The sequence below is a fragment of the Malus domestica genome, chromosome 17 (genome assembly GCF_042453785.1).
Source record: "Malus domestica chromosome 17, GDT2T_hap1".
In the NCBI taxonomy this organism is placed as follows: domain Eukaryota; kingdom Viridiplantae; phylum Streptophyta; class Magnoliopsida; order Rosales; family Rosaceae; genus Malus; species Malus domestica.
The window spans coordinates 15,846,953-15,870,799 of NC_091677.1; the positions used below are offsets into that span (position 1 = coordinate 15,846,953).

General features: G+C 36.0%; 2 protein-coding genes and 1 long non-coding RNA gene across 9 annotated transcripts; 2 read left to right on the forward strand and 1 right to left on the reverse strand.

Moving 5' to 3' along the window:
- The first annotated feature begins 256 nt into the window (after positions 1-256).
- LOC103411865 (pollen receptor-like kinase 4) lies at positions 257-3,444 on the forward strand. The gene is made up of 3 exons (XM_008350481.3): positions 257-1,246; positions 1,461-2,135; positions 2,385-3,444. Exons 1-3 carry the CDS (start codon positions 535-537, stop codon positions 3,023-3,025), a joined length of 2,028 nt encoding a protein of 675 aa, XP_008348703.3. The 5' UTR covers positions 257-534; the 3' UTR covers positions 3,026-3,444.
- A 5,296-nt stretch (positions 3,445-8,740) lies between these two features.
- LOC114821751 (uncharacterized) lies at positions 8,741-13,125 on the forward strand. 7 transcript variants are annotated; one of them, XM_070817105.1, is made up of 11 exons: positions 8,785-9,186; positions 9,457-9,551; positions 9,891-9,987; positions 10,073-10,114; positions 10,214-10,321; positions 10,960-11,233; positions 11,463-11,701; positions 11,833-12,051; positions 12,166-12,264; positions 12,352-12,432; positions 12,534-13,125. In XM_070817105.1, the coding sequence occupies exons 6-11, from the start codon at positions 10,960-10,962 to the stop codon at positions 13,008-13,010; spliced, it is 1,389 nt and encodes a 462-aa protein (XP_070673206.1). In that variant the 5' UTR covers positions 8,785-9,186; positions 9,457-9,551; positions 9,891-9,987; positions 10,073-10,114; positions 10,214-10,321; the 3' UTR covers positions 13,011-13,125. The 7 variants fall into 7 exon arrangements, with proteins under 7 accessions (XP_028950846.2, XP_028950845.2, XP_028950852.2 ...); XM_029095013.2 differs by lacking the exon at positions 9,891-9,987 and having other exon boundaries at positions 8,741-9,186; positions 10,955-11,233; XM_029095012.2 differs by lacking the exon at positions 9,891-9,987 and having other exon boundaries at positions 8,741-9,186.
- LOC139193656 (uncharacterized) lies at positions 9,773-10,184 on the reverse strand. The gene is made up of 2 exons (XR_011578006.1): positions 10,048-10,184; positions 9,773-9,961 (listed from the first exon to the last, which is right to left on the reverse strand). It is a non-coding gene; the product is annotated as an uncharacterized lncRNA (long non-coding RNA).
- Positions 13,126-23,847: the final 10,722 nt, after the last annotated feature.

The following is a 23,847-nucleotide window of genomic DNA, read 5'->3' on the forward strand; positions in this document are numbered from 1 at the left end:
CAATATGTTGATTAATTTTTGGTTAATTTCCTCTTTTAATTAAGTTATGAAATATCTGATTAAATTCACCATTGTTGAAACTTAAGGAAAGCACGATCAGTCATCACAACCCTATAATTGGCACAACAACATACATTGCTCACAAAATATAGCAAAACAACATTTCCAATTGAAAGGTCGACCTTAGATCTCTCCTGCCTAAAATTAAACCTCTATCTAACACACAGAAACAGCCCAATTGCGCTGTCATGCCACACTAATTAGACCTTGTCAATTTCACAGGCCATGGTTTCCTAAATTTCTTCCAATATCATCCTCTCCACCTCTTCCTCTTCTCTGGTTTTGGGCCCCTTCACGCCCACACTTTTGCACTTCCTCTTATTCCCATTCCCAATAAGCATCAATAACAAAACTAAAAACTCAGAGATAGAGAGGGGGGAAGGGGATTTAGTTTTTGCAATTAATTAGAAACCAGTTCAATTTCTGATTAATTAAGCTGGCGAACCCTTTACGTTTGTACTACAACAACATTGCATGGTAATGGGCGCGCATATGGCTATGGCTAAGCTTATGCGCGCACCAACCCCAGCATCCTTTATTACCCTCTTTGTTGCTTATCTGTCATGCATGGTCATGTTACCGTTTGGTTCACCAATGGATTCGACCACCGATGCCCTTTTGAAGTTCAAGAAAACGTTGCAATTGGGAAGCAAAACCGAGGTTCTTAGCAATTGGGATCCTAAGAAAAACCCGTGTAATGGTAACACGGCAAATTGGGTTGGTGTGCTTTGCTTTAATGGGAATGTCAGGGGTTTACAGCTCGAAAACTTAGGTTTACAGGGAAAGCTGGATTTGGAGCCTCTCGCTCAGTTGCCTTATTTGAAAACCCTAAGTTTCATGAACAACATGTTGGATGGTCCATTACCGGACCTTAAGAAATTTAAAAAGTTGAGGTCTTTGTATTTGTCTTACAATCATTTCTCTGGTGAGATTCCAGACGATGAATTTGAAGGTATGCACTTGTTGAGGAAATTGTATCTAGCAAACAATGCGTTTTCAGGCAAAATTCCTTCTTCCCTTACCACTTTGCCTAGGGTTTTCGACGTGGGACTTGAGGGGAACAAGTTTAGTGGCCAAATACCTGATTTTATGCAGAAGGATTTGAAAAGGTTGAATGTATCTCAAAATGAATTGGAGGGTCCAGTTCCACAAAGCCTAAAAAAGATGGATCCAAGTAACTTTGCAGGTGATTACTTATTATTGTTCATACGTTAGATTTGTTGGTATATAAATTTGACTGATTAATTTTGAATTGAAACTGAAATGTAGATGACATTAATTTTGAATTCAAAGTGAAATCGTAGTGGATGTGATCATCAAAGTTTTCCCATTACGATCATCATCTTTCATTTAAAGCATCACCATTTATTAACTTGGATCTAATTTTAACCAAAATGCAGGTAATGGAAAGCTATGTGGTCCGCCTTTTCAGGGAGCATGCAACCCCCATTCTCCTCCTCCTTCTCCACCTGCTGCTCCTCCTACGACTCCTGCCCCACCGCCTAAATGCACAGGGGACTCATGTGGCACGTCTAAGAAGCCGTCAGGTCTAAAAGTAGCCCTAATTGTGGTGAGTCTATTACTCCTACTGGCCCTCATTGCTGTGATTTTCATGTTCCTCAACAACAGAAAGCAACGATCAGAATTAGACGGGACTGAATCATTGGACGAGTCTTCCAAGTATACGGCAGCTGCAGGGAGCAGCCAAATGGATGTTAAATCAGTAGAAACTAACCCACATCCAAAGAGGGCGGACCAGGGAAAGTTGTCATTCGTGAGGGAAGACAGGCAGAGGTTTGATTTGCATGACCTTCTTAGGGCCTCAGCTGAAATCTTGGGGAGCGGGACATTTGGGGCTTCCTACAAGGCTTTGATCATGACTGATGCTGTGGTGGTCAAGAGGTATAAGCAGATGAACAATGTGGGTAGAGAGGAGTTCCATGAGCACATGAGAAGGCTTGGAAGATTGACACACGAAAACTTATTGCCCTTGGTAGCCTATTATTATAGAAGGGAAGAGAAGCTCTTGGTTTCTGACTTTGTAGAGAATGGTAGCTTGGCTTCTCATCTTCACGGTGAGTTTTTTCCCTTGTGTCACAAATTAGCTTAAAATTAGCTTTCCTTAATTATGTGCATGCTTGGATGAGTACTATTATGATCCGCCTACCATATTTACTGACTAACATTTTTTATGATGTTTCTCATAAGATCCGGTGGCATCCACATACCTGACTGGGATGGTGATCGTTGAATATATATAGTACGAGTTGATTTATTAGTTCATAGTGAAATAACTTCATGGTGGGAAATTTTTGTTTTTACAGGCAATCATAATTCAGATATGCCTGTGCTTGATTGGCCAACACGTTTGAGAATAATCAAAGGCATATCAAGAGGATTGACATACCTCTACAGCACACTCCCTAGCTTGGTTGTACCCCATGGTCATCTGAAATCCTCTAATGTGCTTCTAGACGAAAATTTTGAGCCCCTATTGAACGACTATGCTCTACTCCCCGTGATCAACATGGAGCAAGCTCAACACTTGATGATGGCCTACAAGTCACCCGAATATGCCCAGCACCGGCGTATAACAAAGAAGACTGATGTATGGTGCTTTGGAATAATCATCTTGGAGGTGTTAACGGGAAAGTTCCCGGAGAACTACCTCAAGCAAAGTTACGATAGTAAGGCGGATTTAGTGAATTGGGTCAACGGAATGATCAAGGAAAAGAGGACGAGTGAAGTGTTTGATGTAGAAATGGGGAGAGTTGGGAACAGTAGAGGAGAACTGCTAAAGCTGTTAAAGATTGGAGTGAGTTGTTGTGAGGAGGATGTGGAGAGAAGGCTGGATTTGAATGAAGTTGTTGAGAAGATTGAAGAATTGTATGAGGGAGAAAGCGATGCAGATTACCGATCAAGTGTTTCTAGTGAAGGAGATGATTACACTTCACAAGTGGTGTGATTTGAGAAATGATAAGTGCTTCTTCATTCCAAGTACCACTGGCTGGTTGGGACTTGGGAATACCAATGTGTAAATTAGATGATATAATATGCAGGGGTACTAGGTTTCAGCTAGCTTCATTCGGAATGAACCATTCCCAAAAGTTGAAGCATGCATATGCAGCGAGAGATCTGAAATTAAAGAAATGAAGAACTAATTTGTTACTTTTGTTTTGTGTCATTATTCTTTGCTCCCATTTGTTTTCGATCAGGAAATGGGGTTGTGTTGTAGGAGTTGGGGGATGACATCTTGTATCATCTTGGTGTAATGGGAATTAATTAGTTGATGAAACTAGTTAGAAATGCTTTCTCTAGTTAGAAATGCTGTCTCCAAAAAATCAACATATTATTAAGTCCAATATTATCTTTTTTTCACTTTTATTTTTTTATACTCATTTTACATTTTTCTAAATATTAAGGATAATTAAAATCTTCTAATTTCTTTCATCTTTTTTGTTGCATTTTTTATTTTTGAATATTTGAAGATTGGTTTATGTTTAAGGGAGCCTTACATATATAGAAACAAAAACATATAATATATTTCAAGAAACTCCATTAGTTTTTGGACATTTTAAGGAGAGACAAAAACACAAAAACGACAAAAGCCTATCCCAATAAACATGGAACAATTTTTTTTTAAAATACCAGCCTTACCCTAAATAGTTCTTTTTGTTAACAGAGGCCAACACACACAACATAATGAAATTAATGTGTGTTATTAGCTCAACTACTTCTCGACTGTTTGTGTAGCATTACTTTCGAAACTATATGTAGAATCAGTTTGTATCATTTACTACTAGAATCAATCCAACCCTCCTCAATCATTTTTGTAGAATCTGTTTTGTATATTTTTTTAGTGAAACGAGTGGAATCATTTTGTATACTTTCAACAAACTACATATATATCATCAGTCCAACTCATCCTCGATTATTTTTGCAAATCAATTTGATATATACATACATATATATATATATATAATCAGTTTTGTATATTTAGTAGAACCTGTCCGTAAAGTTTTAGTACAATCATTATGTATACTTTCAATAAAACTACATACATGTCATCAATCCAACTCATCCTCGATCATTTTTGTAAAATCAGCTTCAAATATATGTAGGATCAAATTTTTTTAGTAGGACCATTTGTAAAGTTTTAGTAGAATTAGTTTGTGTACTTTCAACAAAACTACATATATGCCATCAGTCCAACTCCTCCTTGACCATTTTAACAGAATTAGTTTCAAACACATGTAGAATCAAGTTCGTATATATTTTTTGTAGAACTAGTTTGTATAGTTTTAGTAGAATCTGTTTATACACTTTCAACAAAACTACATACATGGCGTCAGTCCAACCCGTCCTCGATCATTTTTGCAAAATCAATTTCAAACATACGCATAATGAGTTTTATATATTTGTTTAGTAGAACCAATTTAAATAGTTTTAATAGAGTTAGTTTGTACACTGTTAACAAAACTACATACATGTCAGCAGTCCAACCCATCCTCAACCATTTTTGCAGAAATATTTCAAACATATGTAGAATCAATTTTGCATATTTTTTAATAAAACTAGTTTGTTTAGTTCAGTAGAATCAGTTTGTATACATTCAACAACTTTCATAAATGCCATAAGTCAAACCCCTCTTCGACCACTTTTGCAGAATCAGTTTCAAATATATGTACATTCAATTTTATATATTTTTTTAGAACTTGTTTGTATAGCTTTTGTAGAATCAGTTTGTATCAACAAAACTACATACATGCCATCAGTCCAACCACTCCTCGATCATTTTTGCAGAATCAGTTTTAAATATATGTAGAATGATTTTTGAATATTTTTTAGTATAACCAATTTGTATAGTTTTAGTAGCATCAGTTTGTATCAACAAAACTACATACATGTCATCAGTCCAACCCCTCCTCGATCATTTTTGCAGAAACAGCTTCAAATAAATGTAAAATCAGCTTTGTATACTTTTTTAGTATAACCAGTTCATATAGTTTTAATAAAATCAGTTTGTATACTTTCAACAAAACTACATACATGTCTTCAGTCCAACCCCTCATTGACCATCTTTGCATAATCAGTGTAAAATTAGTTTTTTATAATTTTAGTAAAATCAATTTGTATACTTTCAACAAAACTACATAAATGTCATCTTTTCAAACCATCGCCAACCATTGCAGAATCAGTTTCAAATATAAGAAGAATCATTTTTGTATATTTTTAGTCGAACCATTTTGCATAGTTTTAGTATATTCAGTTTGTATACTTTCAACTAAACTACATACTATTATCCAACTCCTATCACTAGTAGAAAAAACACTTTGCGCGACGAAAACTTGCGCGACGCAGCCAAATTCGTCGCGCAAAGTATGTTTGCGTGACGTCAAACACAAAGCGTCGCGCAAACGGACTTTGCGCGACGGAAGTTTGCGCGACGAAGACCGACGTCACGCAAAAGTGTTTTGCGCGACTTAACTGAACCTACGTCGCGCAAACTTGTTTTGCGCGACCAAGACCGACGTCGCGCAACTTGACGTCACGCAAAGGCCGTTTGTGCGACGTTTTGTGCGTCCCGCAAGATTTTGGCGCCAAATATAGATTGCTTTACCGTTTTTTTCATTGACTTTGCGCGACGCAAGGCCACCTACGTCAAGCAAACCAGCTTAGCGTGACGGAGGTTGACCTACGTCACGCAAAGCTGTTTTGTGTGACGTAGGTGGCGTCGCGCAAAGTCAACGACCTTTTCTTATTTCATTTAATCAGTTACCTCCCTCCCCCATCTCTCTTCAAAACATTCTCCATTCTTGGCGTATGAGATCTTGAAGCATATAAAAACATGTTTGACAGTTTGATCGTTGAAATTAATTTCGTACAATGCGTTTCCCATCAAAACAATTGATTTACTAACACTTAGAGTTTAATTATATTTTCATTAAGTATAACTTCATATTTTGTGGTATCCGCTTGTGTAAATACTTTAAATTGACGATCGAATATGTTCATTGTATTCATAAAGGGTCAAGGAGTGTATCTGTAAAAATTCATCAAAATCGGAGTTAAATGTACCGCTAAATCGTGATTTTTCGTTTATAACCGTCGAAATATTTTGTCATGTTACTTGATCTCTGCATGTTCGTTTTTTGCCATTCTTGGCGTATGAGATCTTGAAGCATATAAAAACATGTTTGACGGTTGGATCGTTGAAATTAATTTCGTACAATGCGTTTCCCATCAAAACAATTGATTTACTACACTTAGAGTTTAATTATATTTTCATTAAGTATAACTTCATATTTTGTGGTATCCGCTTGTGTAAATACTTTAAATTGACGATCGAATATGTTCATTGTATTCATAAAGGGTCAAGGAGTGTATCTGTAAAAATTCATCAAAATCGGAGTTAAATGTACCGCTAAATCGTGATTTTTCGTTTATAACCGTCGAAATATTTTGTCTTGTTGCTTGATCTCTGCATGTTCATTTTTTGCCATTCTTGGCGTATGAGATCTTGAAGCATATAAAAACATGTTTGACGGTTGGATCGTTGAAATTAATTTCGTACAATGCGTTTCCCATCAAAATAATTAATTTACTAACACATAGAGTTTAATTATATTTTCATTAAGTATAACTTAATATTTTGTGGTATCCGCTTCTGTAAACACTTTAAATTGACGATCGAATATGTTCATTGTATTCATATAGGGTCAAGGAGTGTATCTGTAAAAAATCATCAAAATCGGAGTTAAAAGTACCGTTAAATCGTGATTTTTCGTTTATAACCGTCGAAATATTTTGTCATGTTGCTTGATCTCTGCATGTTCGTTTTTTGCCATTCTTGGCGTATGAGATCTTGAAGCATATAAAAACATGTTTGACGGTTGGATCGTTGAAATTAATTTCGTACAATGCGTTTCCCATCAAAATAATTAATTTACTAACACATAGAGTTTAATTATATTTTCATTAAGTATAACTTAATATTTTGTGGTATCCGCTTCTGTAAACACTTTAAATTGACGATCGAATATGTTCATTGTATTCATATAGGGTCAAGGAGTGTATCTGTAAAAAATCATCAAAATCGGAGTTAAAAGTACCGTTAAATCGTGATTTTTCGTTTATAACCGTCGAAATATTTTGTCTTGTTGCTTGATCTCTGCATGTTCGTTTTTTGCCATTCTTGGCGTATGAGATCTTGAAGCATATAAAAACATGTTTGACGGTTGGATCGTTGAAATTAATTTCGTACAATGCGTTTCCCATCAAAACAATTGATTTACTAACACATAGAGTTTAATTATATTTTCATTAAGTATAACTTAATATTTTGTGGTATCCGCTTGTGTAAATACTTTAAATTGACGATCGAATATGTTCATTGTATTCATAAAGGGTCAAGGAGTGTATCTATAAAAATTCATCAAAATCGGAGTTAAATGTACCGCTAAATCGTGATTTTTCGTTTATAACCGTCGAAATATTTTGTCATGTTACTTGATCTCTGCATGTTCGTTTTTTGCCATTCTTGGCGTATGAGATCTTGAAGCATATAAAAACATGTTTGACGGTTGGATCGTTGAAATTAATTTCGTACAATGCGTTTCCCATCAAAACAATTGATTTACTACACTTAGAGTTTAATTATATTTTCATTAAGTATAACTTCATATTTTGTGGTATCCGCTTGTGTAAATACTTTAAATTGACGATCGAATATGTTCATTGTATTCATAAAGGGTCAAGGAGTGTATCTGTAAAAATTCATCAAAATCGGAGTTAAATGTACCGCTAAATCGTGATTTTTCGTTTATAACCGTCGAAATATTTTGTCTTGTTGCTTGATCTCTGCATGTTCATTTTTTGCCATTCTTGGCATATGAGATCTTGAAGCATATAAAAACATGTTTGACGGTTGGATCGTTGAAATTAATTTCGTACAATGCGTTTCCTATCAAAACAATTGGTTTACTAACACTTAAAGTTTAATTATATTTTCATTAAGTATAACTTAATATTTTGTGGTATCCACTTGTGTAAATACTTTAAATTGACGATCGAATATGTTCATTGTATTCATAAAGGGTCAAGGAATGTATCTGTAAAAAATCATCAAAATCGGAGTTAAATGTACCGTTAAATCGTGATTTTTCGTTTATAACCGTCGAAATATTTTGTCCCCGTTACTTGATATTTGCATGTTCGTTTGTTGCCATTTTTGGCATACGCGATCTCGAATCATATACAAACAAGTTTGACGGTTGGATCGTTCAAAATATTTTCGTACAGTGCGTTTCCTTTCAAGTTCAGTGGTATATATATTTACTATGTAGATTTTAATTTATTTATTTTGTAGTTATAACACTTAAGAGATTGAATGATATATATGTTAAAAAATTATTATGGATTTTTGTTAGAAAAATATATTATTGTGGGGTTTAAGTAAAAAAAAGAATTGAACTTGAATGGAGTAAAATCACATTTTCAGTAAAATTTTTAATAATTTTTTAAAAATAAAAATAACTTGCGTGACGCTTTAATGTAATCGTCGCGCAAAACCACTTTGCGCGACGTCAAATTGTATACCTACGTCACGCAAACTTGATAATTTTGGCGGTGAATAATGAAAAATAGGTGAATAATGAAAATTTTTGGCGCTGAACCCGTTGACCTATTTCTTCCCTTTCGCTCTTTCTTTCCCGTATCTCCCCTACCCTTTCGCATAATCCTTCATCTTTCCCCTTTCCCGTATCTCCCTCTCGCTATATCTTTCCCTCATCTACTCTTCCCCTTTCGCATTATCTTCATCTTTCCCCGCATAATCCTTCATCCCAATTAGTTGCAGCAAAAGAAAATTTCTTAATTGTGGATCCGCAAATGCTTCATCTTTCCCCTTTCCCCTTTCCCGTATCTCCCTCTCGCTCTATCTTTCCCTCTCGCCCTCTCGCTCTATCTTCCCCGTCACTCTATCTCCCCTTTCCATAATCCTCATCTACTCTTCCCGTAGTCCTCATCTCCTCTATCTCTCATTTTCGCCTTGATCCCCAAATCTTGAACCCAGTACCGCAGCCACACGAATCTCGAAGCCGACGTGAATCAAGTCTCAAATTCAAGGTAAGGGTTTCTGATGCAAATGTTGGTCTGGTTACTGAATTTAGCTGATGCAAATCTCGAAGGCTTCAACATTCGAAGGCTTGACTGATTAATTTATGATTATGAGATGGGTTTTGTTTAGTCTCCAATAACTCTCAATATCTCTGATTTTATGAGATGGGTTTTACTGATTAATTTATGCAAATGTTGGTTTGGTTGAAATAGCAATTGAGTCTCCAACATTCGAAGGCTTGACGTTCTTGTGTGGTGTTTTTCTCCCTCTGTGTGCAGACGGTTCCTGCTTGTCAAAATCTCCAAGGCTTGACGGTTCCTGCAGACGGTTCCGGCTTGACGTTCTTTGCTGCTCCGTATAAATTAGCTTGAGGGTGAGCCTATCACTGTCCCTCACCTAATTGTAAACAGCAGTTTCTCAGCAGCCTCACCTACTTGTGGGGTTTCCTTCTTTGAATGGTTTTAATATGGTATTCCTGACGTTGCTGTTATGTAATTGCCTTTTCTTTTCAAAATTTCCCTTAATATGATATATGTAAGAAAAGGAGGGCGAGGGTTTTGGTTTACAGTGAGGGATGAATGGGCACTATTCAGCTTTGAATTTACAGAAATGCCAAAAATTTAACTCTTGATATGTTTCGTGTGTTAAGGAACTAGTACATCAAACTGTAGAGCCAATAGGTAACTTACTATTGGGCTTTGCTTCTCATTAGACTTGGTCTCCAGTCTCAGCCAGAATATTCTCCAGTGAAGACTCAATTTTCAATACAACTCCAGTGGATGCCTTTACCAAACCAAAAATGAATAAACGTAAAATGAACCAATAGAAATACAATTCCATTATGATTTCTTGAAAAATGTGTAGAGTACCTTTTAAATTGTTGCTCGTCCTCAGGTCTTTGAGAAGTCTCTGCTATGCACTTTAACCCTTGATGAGGTACATATGTTCTTATAATTGATTTGTCTTTCTGTCTTTGTATCTAAACATGTGACAATATTTTTTAATATCTTTGTTCATTGAGCTTCTTTTCTTTAGTACCTAGATTTGTACCTCATCCGCGTAGATGGCTTAAGAAGAAGAATATCATGCGCTGTTGAAAGAGAGCATGGCTTGGAGTATTCATTAATCAGGGAAACCTTTCAGGTTTGTTTTTATTTTTCACTTATATAAAAACGTAATTCATTTTTGCGGCGAAGTTACAAGGAAAACTAGTTGGGATTAAACTTACCACAATTACTAAATTGCAATTAAATTGTATGTGTCTCTTGGTCTTCTAAATTAAGTGAGGTTTGGTCAGGGGTGGGTGGGGTGGGATTACAGGTGTTACATTGTTGTTTGCATATTCACTAGCTTGTTATTTTGTATATAAGCGTAACTCAGCTAAGTTTATTACGAAAGTTGCTTGACAAGTGCTAAATTGCTGATCGGGCATATGTCAAGTTTTGTTTAAACTGCTGAAATGGCATGCTGTTAAATGGAAGAATGAATAGAGAGTACTAGTGTATTTGGATATGTTTTCGGTGATTACTGCCTAGTTGGTTGTTAACATAATTTTGTTATTCTTCTGCCTGGAATCAGGTGGAAGGTTGCGTTATATGTTTGTTAAAATCATTGTGTCTCCTGTTGTCATCTCCGGGATGACTAGAGCACATGTAGTGAGCAGTCTTGCAATTTTTTCACACATGGTTTATTTGTTCAGTTTTCTTGCCTTTTTCTTCTAGTTTCAAATGCAAGAAAGGATTAGTTTCTAATGTTATATTTTTATGGTTCAAAAAGTGTAGATGTCGCGGTTGATCACTCGTCGTAGGAGTGTGACCAATGCGCCTCCTGCATTATCACCATCTACTGCTCCGGCCGTGAGTGCTCCATTGATTGGGGAGCCTACACCTTTCATTGAGGCTACTGCTACGACATCCCAGGTGCCATTATCATCGACGTCATCAGTGTCCGTTCAGTTTCTCAATGCACGGCGGCCTCACCGGCGCCGCCGTGATTCAGAGTCTTCTATTCACAGTTCCTCGTCATCCAGAGTCGAGGATGGGGGCTCCCCTCCAGGTAGTTTTTTTTTTCTAATTCTCATTATGTTGTATTTTTTTTTCATTTTAAAATTATTATTTTTATGATTGTGAAAATCTGTTGGATTGTGAAAATCTGTTACGGGTTGTGAATTACTGTTATTTTACTTTTTTAAGGTTTTGGGAAATGATATATTGTTAGGGGAGGTTTTGCAGAATTTTTTGTAGAAATTTAAGCTTAGGGTTTTCACCATAGTTTTTTTGGGCAGCTAAAAAAAACACCAGGGGGCCTAATCGAATGCTGAAGGCGGCACAAATGGTACGTCTGTCCGCCTCCTTGATCAAGATTGCATATGACTCGCGACATCGTGGAGCGGCTACCTCACAGCAACATAGTATCGTCGTTACTAGCTGTGGTTATGTTATTAAAAATTGTTGTCCTATGCAATGGAAATCTTGGGCAGAAATTCCCGAGGAGACGAAGATACTGGTGCGAGACAAGTTGTCGGTTAGTATATTAATTTTTAGCCTTTTGTCATTTTTTTTTCCAATTATGTTTACAAATATTATAAGCCAAAGTGTACTATCTTAATATTATTAAATTTCTTACTATTATTTTGTTGTTTTTCATATTTGTAGGTCAATTTTGATTTTAAGGACATATCCCCCGAGGTCATCACCTACTTAGATGAGACCTTTGCAAACCGGTACAAAAATTGGAAGAGCGATCTTCATGCGCATTTTAAGATATGGGGTGATGTGGAGACTGCTCGCCTACAGGGTTGCCCATCCGAGTTGGCGGACCGGCGAGAGGATTGGGAGTGGCTTTGCAACCATTTTACGGACCCAAAATTTGTGGTATGTACATAATATTTTAATAATAATTCATTAATGTTTTAGTTATTTTTTTAAGCATTTTAAAATAATTGCTTTTAAATCGTCACACTAACATCTATATTATGTGTTTCACAGAAGAAATCTATTGCTGGCAAGATTGCTCGGGAGTCAAAGACACTTCTCCACCATTCCGGTTCGAAACCCTTTTCGTATAGGCTTGAGGCACGACGTGAGGTAAAAGTATATTACTTTTGAAATTTTATACAATTTATTTTTTATTATTGATTAATAAAATTTTCTTAATGTTTTTTTTTTCTTCAGGAGGGTTCTAAGTTCCCAGAGATCGACGTGTTCAATGACGTTTACGTTCAACCTGGCGATGAGACCAGTGAGCAGCTTTATGTAAGTATATGTAATTGTTATTATTCTTATATTTATGAATCGTTCAAATAATATTTATATTTTGTTATTAAACATTATATGTTTTTTCTTTATTATTACAGGCTTCTATGGTGGAAAAGCGTGATGTTGTTCTCCAAGAAGCAACATCGCAACTTCCCCCGGATACCCCGATTGAGGACGTCACTGTATCCGATGATGCAGGTTTTGAGATCATGACTGAGGTCCTGAATCAGAAGTTCGGTCGTCGTCATGGCAAAGTTGTTCGGGGCATGGGGAAGGCGCGTGTTCGTGAAACGGGTGCCTCCTCTTCCAGATCGACCACAGGAGAGGTCAATGCTCTGAAGGAGGAAGTGACAACCTTAAAAGGTCAGCTTGTAGCCCAGAATGAGCAGATGAAGGTTCAGAACGAGCAGTTGAGGGCCGAGAACGAGCAGATGAAGGCTCAGGTTAGGACCCATGACGACAAGATGAATATGATTCTACAGGCCTTAGCGATATCCGGTCTTCAAATCCAGATGCCATCACCTGATCTTGTTCCACCTTCGACTTCCCAGCCATTTCATCCAACTGATACCTAGTAGTTTGATGTATCAAACCTAGAAGACTACTTATTGTAGTTTTTTCTTTTTTTGTTCGGACATGTTGTATGTATATTTTTATGTAGTTTATAATTAAATACTTTTTATTGGTTTATTATTTATTTTTTAGAATTGAATTACAGTATTTATTAAAAATTATATCAAAACTTTTTTTGTCCCCAAAAAAAAAAAGTTTGCGTGACGAAGAAGTTGCATAGGTCACGCAAAGTGCCTTTGCGTGACGCACAATCCTACGTCATGCAATTTTTTTGTCCAAAAAAAAGTTTGCGTGACGACGAAGAAGTTTCCTACGTCGCGCAAATATCTTTGCGTGACGCATATACGTCGCGCAAAGTAGCTTTGAGCGACGCAGGCAACTTCTTAGTCGTCACGCAAAGTAGCTTTGCGTGACGTATATCTACGTCACGCAAAGCTACTTTGCGCGACGTAGGTAAGTGCGTCGCGCAAAGTGGCTTTGCGCGACGCATGAAACTTCTTCGTCACGCAAACCCTGCTTTCACAGGCTTGGCGCGACGTGTGGTGCGTGACGAAGGTTCGTCGTGCAAAAACTTGCGTGACGTTTTTATGACTTTGCGCGACGAAGGACCTACGTCACGCAAAGTGTTTTTTTTACTAGTGTATTTGACCATTTTTGCAAAATCAATTTCAAACATATGTAGAATCACTTTTGTATCGTTTTAGTAAAATCAGTTTATATACTTTTCAACAAAACTACATACATGCCATTAGTCCAACCCATTATCGACCATTTTTGCAGAATCAGTTCCACATATATGCATAATCACTTTTGTATATATTTTTAATAGAACCAGTTTGTATAGTTTAGTATAATCAATTTGTATACTTTTTAACAAAACTACATACAAGTCATCAGTCCAGCACCTTCTCGACTATTTGTGCATAATTAGTTTCAAATATATGTAGAAATCAATTTTGTATTTTTTTTTTAGTAGAATCAGTTTGCATAGTTTTAGTAAAATCAGCTTTTTATACTTTCAACAAACTACATACTTGCCATTAATCCAATCCATCATCGATCATTTTGCAGAACCAATTCCAAATATATGTATAATCAGTTTTTATACTTTTTAATGAGACCAGTTTGTATAGTTTTAGTAGAATCAGCTTGTATACTATCAAAAGAAAATCATTTAAAATATAATGATTAGCAAAGGAAGTTTATGAAATTTACATTTTTCGTACAACAAACATGCAACTTTGGGGGTGACTATTAAAGAGATCAACTCATACACATTTGTCCAAGTTTATATTCAACATAATTACGAACCACCAAAAAAAAATAGCTAAGGAGGAAGTAGTATCTTGAATTAAATCCATTGGGTAGCACTGAATTTCCTATTATATGATTACATCTAACAAGATTTCTACTATTAGTTCATAATATCCTTACTAACTCAGATAATGAAGAAATTTAGATATTTGAAACCATATATTCTCAATCAATCATATAGTTGAGCTAAATTAGTCTGATCCAATATTCAACACACATAGAAACTAAGATTTATTCTCAGTTATTTAATGTTGCAAAACAGTTGTAATAATCTTTACTCACGAAAAGAAAAGCAGAACGAACAACAAGCAATGATCATATCTACGTTCAGGTTTTGAACTAGAAAGAAAGTAGTATTGATCATATAAGAAATTTAACAACTGTTAATTACCAACTTATTTACAACTTAAAATTCTATAACTTGAAATTGGAAGTGCACGGACTAGTTGAGTTTTTAGTATGAATTGGTGATGATATAATTGAGTAGTCCAAATAGTTGCACATGCTAATTTGGTAAGAGAAAAATCCGAAACTTGATTAGAATGTCATTTATGAGTTGATAGCATTCTATATTTACCCTATTCTTAATTATAATTTATTTGTTATTTTGGTATAATATTGATACTTTGCTTTACCTTGGAGATAAAGTGATGAAACGGAGAAATTTTGGAATAATTCCAATTGAAGCGGGTTTGTAAGTCCTTGAAGTTAGTTGTGTCAAAATTCCAGGTTTTTATCCATGTCGTTTGTTCGTGGTGGATAAAAGAAGGCTATATGTGCAGCTTTTCCATATTGATGTTTATAGATATTTTGGGCAGTTTGACTATCAAGACGGTGTGGTGCTGATTTGGTCCAGAAACGTGGAGCATCTTTGATTGGGCAGATTACCTAAACAGTTAAGACTTAGGAATGTAATCTTTAAGTTATCTTATTTTATTTAGTTTCCTAGTTTTATAGAAGACCTTGTTTAGGTAGAGTTTAAAGAATAAAACACTATAAATATAGTGTAGCCATGTTTAAGGTTTCTCTACACACTACGTTGAAGAACTCAGCATAACTTTTGGATTTTGCACTTCAATTACAGGTTGTTTCCCATCTTTTTTTCTTGCTAATAATATTTTGGCTTTTCAAATATGAATACACGTAACTAATTCCTTTTTTTTTTCTAGGGCGAGGCTACGAGTCTTAGCATGAATATGTAGTTTCTTATCAGTTTACTTATGAAATGATGCATGATTGCTTGGATTTTTAATCACCGCTTGTAAACTATCTATATGTCTTAATGCTTGATCACTATTAGGATATTTAGACAAGTTATTGGATGCAATATGTTGGAATATCACCTTATAATTGATTAAGGCTTCTTGTGATTGATAATTCTAATTTCACTTATGGTGAATATCACGTTCTGAAAGGTTGCATGTTTTTTCAAAACGTTTTCATAAAGCTTAATAAGTTTTGTATGTTCATACTTGATCCGAATATCACATGGATTGCATGTTAGATATATGTTCTTGCTTGAATATCACGAGGACAATATGCATAACGAAAACCAAATAATAAAGCATGTATGTGGTAATTCATAAGTAATTGGTAGAACGACATAGGATTATTAATGGCAACGGTTAAACCCTTGTGCCTTTTTTCAATTGATTTTTATTGAAACTATTTGTTTTTCTTCATCCAGTTTCAATTGTTTAATTTTCTTATTTATCTTTTGCTCCGATCTAACCTTCTCCTGGTATCTTCGTGTTCTGGAAGACTTTTCGCAAAATTAGGTCTCAACCTGGAGACTTCGAGTTGACATCCATGTTATAGTAGGAACAGATCTACAACTGGTAAGTAGGGAGTCGGAATTGAGCACACTCTCAGCATTTCTCTGCGACGTCGAGGTCAAACTTTAAGATTATAGTGCTTCCAAGTGGGTAAGTTATTCTTTATATAAGTTAGGAACCGCAGTAACTTGAACTGGGACAACAACTTCTATTCCATAGGCTATGGATAATGGAATTTCTCCAGTCACCTTGCGAATGGTAGTCTGCAATGCCGATAAAACTCCAAGCAGTTGTTCTGGCCGTTACTTTTTTCTCCAATCTTTTCTTCTCCAATCTTTTCTTCAAGCATTGTAAGATAGTTTTGTTTGAAACTTTTGCCTGCCCATTACCTTAAGGATAACTTGGGGTAGAGGTGAGGTGACAGATGCTAAGCTCCTTGTACTAATCCGTAACTTCAAGATTGGTGATTGCAGCCCATTATTTGTAAGTATGGTATAGAAGATACCAAAACGATAAATGATGCTCTTCCAAACAAAGGATTTTACCACTGCCCCGGTGATCCCAGATAGAGATTCTACCTCAATCCAGTTGGAGAAGTAATATGTGGCCATTCTCACTGATTTTTTGTTTAGTTGTTTAATAAGGTCGATGTCCCATTGCATGAAAGGCCATGCCCCTGTTAAAGCGCTAGGTCATCAGCATGTTAATGGTTCGTAGAGGCGTAGCTTTGGTAATTGTCATAAGTCTGAACACAATTGACCATGTTCTGTCACATGCTTGGTCAATAATATCCTGCTGTCAATGTCTTCTACATGAGTGATTTGGCACCTGCATAGTTACCGCATATACCAGAGTGGATATTGTTCAAAATTCGCAGGCCCATCTCCGAGGTGACACATGACATGTGGGTTCTAGAGTAAAAACGTTGGTAGAGCTTTATGCAAATAACCGTGTATCTTGAAGCCTTTTAGACCAGTTTTCTGGTCAAACGACGGTCTTTAGGTAGCTTCCCATCTTGGATGTAGTTGATTATCTCGTCTATCCAGTTTTTCCTAGTGTCGATAATGGCTATTATCTCTGACTCAGGATGGTGATTACTTGGAACAACAAAGTACTCGAACGTGATCATTCACCAAAGTACGTAATCAACAGCTAATGCGTTATTTGCTAAGGCATCATCGTGTTCATTCTCGCTTCTAAGGATTTGTTGAATTTCGCACTTGCTGAAACCTTCAAGTAAAGCTTTGGCTTTAGTAAGGTAAAGCCTCATCATTGGATGATGAACGGCGTAATCACTTTTAACCTGATTCACCATTAGCATGGAATCGTAATAAACTGATAGTTCCTTGACTTGTAATTCTACCTTAGCCCGCAGGTAGTGCCATGTATTCTACCTCATTATTGCTAGCCTTAAATCCCAACTTCAGAGCCTACTCTAGTATAGATCTATCTGGAGTTATTAAGATAATTTCTGTCTATGCCCCACTCACGTTTGAAAATCTGTCCACGTAGAGTTTCTATATACGAGGATTTTTAGGTGTGTTATGTGAATCCGCGAATGATTGAATGTCTTCAACTACTAATGTGAATTTTGCCACAAAGTTCGTGAGCACTTGGGCTTTGATAGAGGTCTTAGAACGATAAATGATATCATCCTACCCCAGCTCGATGGCATACTTGGTGATTCAAGAAGATGCGTCTGCAGGATGGATTGTAGAGGTATTCCATCATGTAGACTACTCTAAATGATTCAAAGTACATCTAGAGTTTCATGGCTGCGGTAATCAGGGCTAGGATGAGTTTTTTCATCTTGGGATATCAAGTTTCTGGTTTAAGAAGAGCTTTAGAGATATAATATGTCTTTAACTTCTACGGGTCTTCTTAAATCAAAGGCACGCTAACCACGCAGTCCAACAGTGCTAGGTATAAGTACGAGTCCTCCCCGTGTACCAGTTTAGTTAGTAATAGCGGATTAGATAAGTATTCCCTTAGTTTCCATGAAGGTTTCCTTGCACTCATCCATCTAGAGTAAATCTCTAGTTTTCTTTATAGCAATAAATAAGAGTTTGCACTTGTCGGTGGATCATGAAAGGAAATGGCTAAGCGCTGCTGCCCTCCCGATTAAACTCATAATCTCCTTTATTGTTTTGTGGACTTCATATCCATGATCGCTTTCATTCGGCCATGGTTGGCCTTTATTCCGTGTTTGGTTGCTAGGTAACCCAATAACTTTCCAGATGTCACTCCGAAAGTACACTTCTCCATGTTGAACTTCATGTTGTGCTTCTAGAGTAAGTCAAATGATTCCTAAAGGTGGTCGAGATGGTTCTTCCTCTTTTTTCTTTTGACAACCATGTCATACTTATAGACTTCCATCGTTCTTTCGATTTTCTCCTTGAAGATTCGGTTAACCCTTTTGCGGTTTTTTAAACCAAATAGCGTAACTTTGGAATAGTACGTACCTCAGTTTATGACGAAGGAAGTTGCTTCCATTTTTGGCTCATACATCTTTATCTGGTTATAATCGGAGTAGGCATCGATAAAGCTTAGCAACTTGTGCCCCGCCGTGGAGTCTACCAGCAAGTCAATCTAAAGAAAAGGGTACAGATTCTTAGGGCATGCCTTGTTCAGATTGGTGAAGTTCACATGAACTATCCACTTCATATTCTTTTTTTGTACAAGTACCACATTTACTAACCAATCAAGGTAGTGGACCTCAACAATAAAGTTGGCGTCCTAGAGTTTGTAGATCTCTGACTCAATGATCTTGCTCTGTTCTATGCCATGATTCTGTTTCCGTTGAATAACCGGCTTGGTAGTGGGATCTAAGTTGAGTCAATGACAAATGATGGAAAGGCTAATTCCTGGCGTATCCTTGGTGACCATGAAGGCTGTGAACAATTCTCTCTTGTGATCGGATAACCTAAAGCTTACCTTAGCTACATTTTGGCTTGTCAAGGATGATAATGATATTGAAAGGATGATAATGATATTGATAACGTCCTCTTCGACTTTAGATTCCAGAGTGATGTCGTATAGGGGTCAAGGTCTAAGTCAAACTCTTTGTAGTTTAACTGTTGACCCTCAATCTATGATTGTGATGTTGTTTCATCCATGGCAATGCTAGAGCTACGTTCTCCCTTCCATATAGAATTCATACTTTCTACCATACAATAATGCACTGCTACTTGGTTTCCTTTGATTTCTTTGACTCTGCCAGGCGTCGAGTAATGAAGCAAATTATGGTAATACCGTTTGTGACCACTATTCTAAAAATCCCTGCCGATTGCTGCCCAGGCCTCCCTAGGCGCTAGGTGGCTGACCACTGCCTCAATTAATCACTGGGTATTTGAAAATTAAGAAAGGTCGCCTAGACCTGCTTAGGCGTTCGCCTAACCCATCTAGGCGCCCTCCTAAGCACCCACTTAGGTTGCGACTCTCACTTAGACAGAAAATAGATAACTTTCATTTTGCATTTTATTTTATTTTAGTGTAAGTGATTTGTTGAATACTTAGATGAGCACTCATTATATTCTGGTTCCCCATGTTTTCAATAGGTTATAATACTTTCTAATCTATATGTATTTCTATTTTTCAATTTATATATTCCAATACAATTATTTATTTTTTAAGTATAAACAAACACTTATTTAGGTGATATATAATAAGTTTACTTAAATTTGCCTAGTCCGCTTAGGCCCCACCTAGGTACTAGACCCTAATCCACCACCTGACTACCGACTAGCGTCTTTTGAAACATTTAGTTGTGACCTAAAATCTAGAAAGAGAAAGAAGAGGGTGTGGCAAAAGGAAAATGAAGAAAGGCTTGAGAAATTCTGTGATGATATTCATCATGTATAGTGCCTTTATTTATAATGATAATAATAAGGAAATAATAACTTGTTCACCAAGTAATACAAGGTCTAATAAGAAAGATCTTCCAGATTTCAAAGGATTCATAATTTATCTACACTTAGAATTTACTTAAGGCTTTTTTTTATTTGCACCACACATAATGTTGAATGCACCCCACATTAAAATTTAATATTAAATGACTTGTGTTCCCTACTATGGAATGACAATTTCGACCTTATTAAGTTCTAAATACACCCCAAATCACTTAATGAATTATTTATCTTCTTCAACTATCAAAACTTATTTCCGCCTTCCATTGTTGAACAAAACCCTAACTAACGAAACTACAACACGTTGTTTGAGAAAAATTATTTTTGACAAATGGAACACGAAATCGATGTTTCAGAAGCTTCGCATGAGGTAAACCGAAAGTGTGCGAGAATCATTTAGAGAATGCATCCCGAAAAAATCTAGTCTTTTCCAACCATATATACTAGTTAAATTGGGAACACAATGGCACAATAACACACCGTAAAAAGATGACAAAAGTAGAAGAAGAAAGATTTCTGATCAGAATTATGAAATCTTTGTTAATAGAAAAATAACACACAAGCTTAGACAGATGAAAATGGATGCACTTTATGGAAGGTAATCCTCCCTCCTGGACAAAGAGCCTTTAAGATATTTACAAGTCTAAACACCTTATAATTTACCCACAAATTTGGAGATACGATTCAATCTCATTTTCTGCCCCATGGAAAGCAGCAACTCTGCAAAATTTATGTCCGAAAAAGAAAACAAAATGAGATACAAAAACCAGTGTTTGTATGAAAATGTGGGGTGTATAGAGAATGTGGGGTGTATGTAGAAAATGTAAGGTGTATGTTGAGAAAGTGAGGTGTGGGGGGTATTATGAGAAAGTATATGGAGTGTATTTAGATAATTTTTAATTGAAAAAGAAAATGTGGGGCTTATTCAACAATTTGTGGGGTGTTAATATAATAAGCCTTTAATTAATCACATTGTGTTACAACATCAAATATTTATGGCTAAATAACCCAAATGGTCCCTGAGATTTGCATAACTCATCACTTTGGTCCCTAACATTTCAAATCAATCAAAGTGGTCCCTGAGATTGTCCACCATCCATCATTTTGGTCATTTCGTTAAATGTCCCGCAGCTCTTGGCCGGAAGTTTGGGCAATTTTCAAAGCTTCGTAACTCAATCGTTTCTTAACCAAATTCGACCCACAATATATCAAAATGAAGATAGGAAAGTGTAGAATAAGATTATACCTATTTGGAAGTCCAATGGTTGCTGGAGATAGCCGGAAAATAGCCTCAAAGTTGACTGGTCCAAGGGAAAACTAGAAAACTCGCAGGAAACTGGGTAAACTTTAAACGTTCATAACTTCTTCAATACTAAACAAAATCAAGTGATTCAAAAACTAAAATCATACTTCTCAACGTGATAAAGAAAATGGTACCTTTTTTATGGCTAACTTGCCGTGGACAGCCATTTTCGAGCAGTTTTCCGGCCAAACCACGACGAGTTAGCCATCTAAAAAGGTGCCATTCTCTTCCTCTCATCGAGGAGTATGATTTTTTTTTTGAATCACTTGATTTCGTTAAGTATTGAAGAAGTTATGAACATTTAAAATTTACCTAGTTTCCGGTGAGTTTTCCAATTTTCTCTCGGACCAATCAACTTTGAGGCTATTTTCCGGCCATCTCCGGCAACCATTGGGCTTCCAAATTGGTATAATCTTATTCTACACTTTCCTATCTTCATTTTATATATTATGGGTCGAATTTGGTTAAGAAACGATTGAGTTACGAAGCTTTGAAAATTGCCCAAACTTCCAGCTACAAGTTCCGGGACACTTAACGGAGTTTTTAACGGAATGACCAAAATGATGGATGGTGGACAATCTTAGGGACCACTTTGATTGATTTGAAATGTTAGGGACCAAAGTGATGAGTTATGCAAATCTCTGAGACCATTTAGGCTACTTACCCAATATTTATAGTAGTTGATAGGTGCATTATTTATCACATTTTCAGGTTAATTCTCCCTAAGTTTTGTTATGGAATTGATTATAAAAGAGCCTTATTACTTTCCTTTTCTCGGTTTCTGTCAATCTGCGCATGCAGGACATTTTTTATGATAATGTGACTTTTCGGAGGAGTTTTGATGCAAGGACAATTGGAGAAGGAAGCTAAGAGATGGAAGATCATTGTGTCCAAATTTCGTAATTTTTCATGGAGTCAAACGTTCCAGTTTTACAAATCAATCCCACAGAAGTCACTGTCCCGTCAGAACTGCGCAGTTGTGGGAGAATGAAGATTTGGAGGCTTTCCCGATTTTTGCTAGTGATGTGGGATATATGCCTGGAAAGATAAGAGATAAAGCTACGTTTTCCATATTTTTACAGATTTTTCCTGAAGATAAATCGGCCCCAAATCGGGCGTGCAAGTCAGATGCCGTATTTCCCAAGTCAAGAAGGATTCTTTCCTAGTTTGTTTCATTAATTACTTAGAGTCTGTTTTCTTTTAGGATAGTTGTTATCAGACTTTTGAGGGTTTTATGGGAGAATATAAAAGGGGCCCGAGGGTGTCCCAATTAGGAGTGCGGGAGGAAAACGAAATACACAAGGAAGATTCGTCTAAAGTGAAGACAGGCTGTTGAGTGTGTTCTTACCATTCTTTTCCGGATTTTATTTTGTTTATATGATTTCTTTTGTGATTTTTATTATGACCATGTGTAACTAAACTCTTCTTCTAAGGTTTATGATGAAGCCATGACATGATTATTTCTGAATTATTTTGTTGATTATTATTTGATTACATGCCATGTTTAGTTCTTAATCTTTGTGCTTAATCTATTCTAGATTTACATGTTCTTGTGATTGGCCATCATTGTGAACTTGTTTCTAGATAATTAGATAAATCTGAGAGGATGACCAATATCAATTAGGTTTATTGGAACTAAGATTAGGAAGAGTAGACAAACTAGTGAGGATAACCAATATCAAACTAGTCCTGCTTGGTTGACATAATTCTTCTGTGTTTAATGGGTTTGTATGTGTTTAACTATATGCCTAACCAATAGGATATAGTTTTCATGTATAAGCACACGAGTGGATGCCTGATCAAGGATCAATTCATATCTTAGAAAGAACAACCTTAAATATGGGCATTGTAATTGAATAGTAATTGGCTTGAAGGAAAGGGAATATGATTTTTATTGGTGGATTCATAACCTTAGGCTTTCATCACATTAATTTCTTTTCAACTTTCTTTTGTTGGGTGTTGTCGGTATTTCATATTCTTAGTCTAATTTGAAGTTAAAGTTTTAATTATTCTTCATAATCAATTAAGCAATCATTCTTCCTTAGTTAAGTTAAGTTTCACGTAATCAACTGGTTGAATTGGTATTAAAAGCAATCTCTGTGGGATCGACCTCGTATTTGCGTTTATTTCTACAATTGATTCGTGCGCTTGCGAGTTTAATTTGGTTTAAATTAATCTATTATTTAGGTTAGTTTAAATTTACATCAAGTTTTTGGCGCCGTTGCCGGGGATTGTCCCTTAATCCCAACTCGGCTTGTTGATTACCCTTTACTTAGTTGAATTTTATTAATTTTATTTTCTATTATTTTAGTTTTACCTTTGTTTCTCTTTTTTACCTTATTTTCGTTTTTATATTATTATAAAATAAAAAAATATATATATATATATAATGTTGCTATCAACTTTAGTTGCATTCTTTAGGAATATTAATTTAAAATTAAAAAAAAATAAAAAAATAATCGTGAGTTGCATTCTTTAATTAAAGTGTCAATTAGACTTTTCCTTGTTTTACTCTTAGTGTTCGATTGTCACCATCCATTAA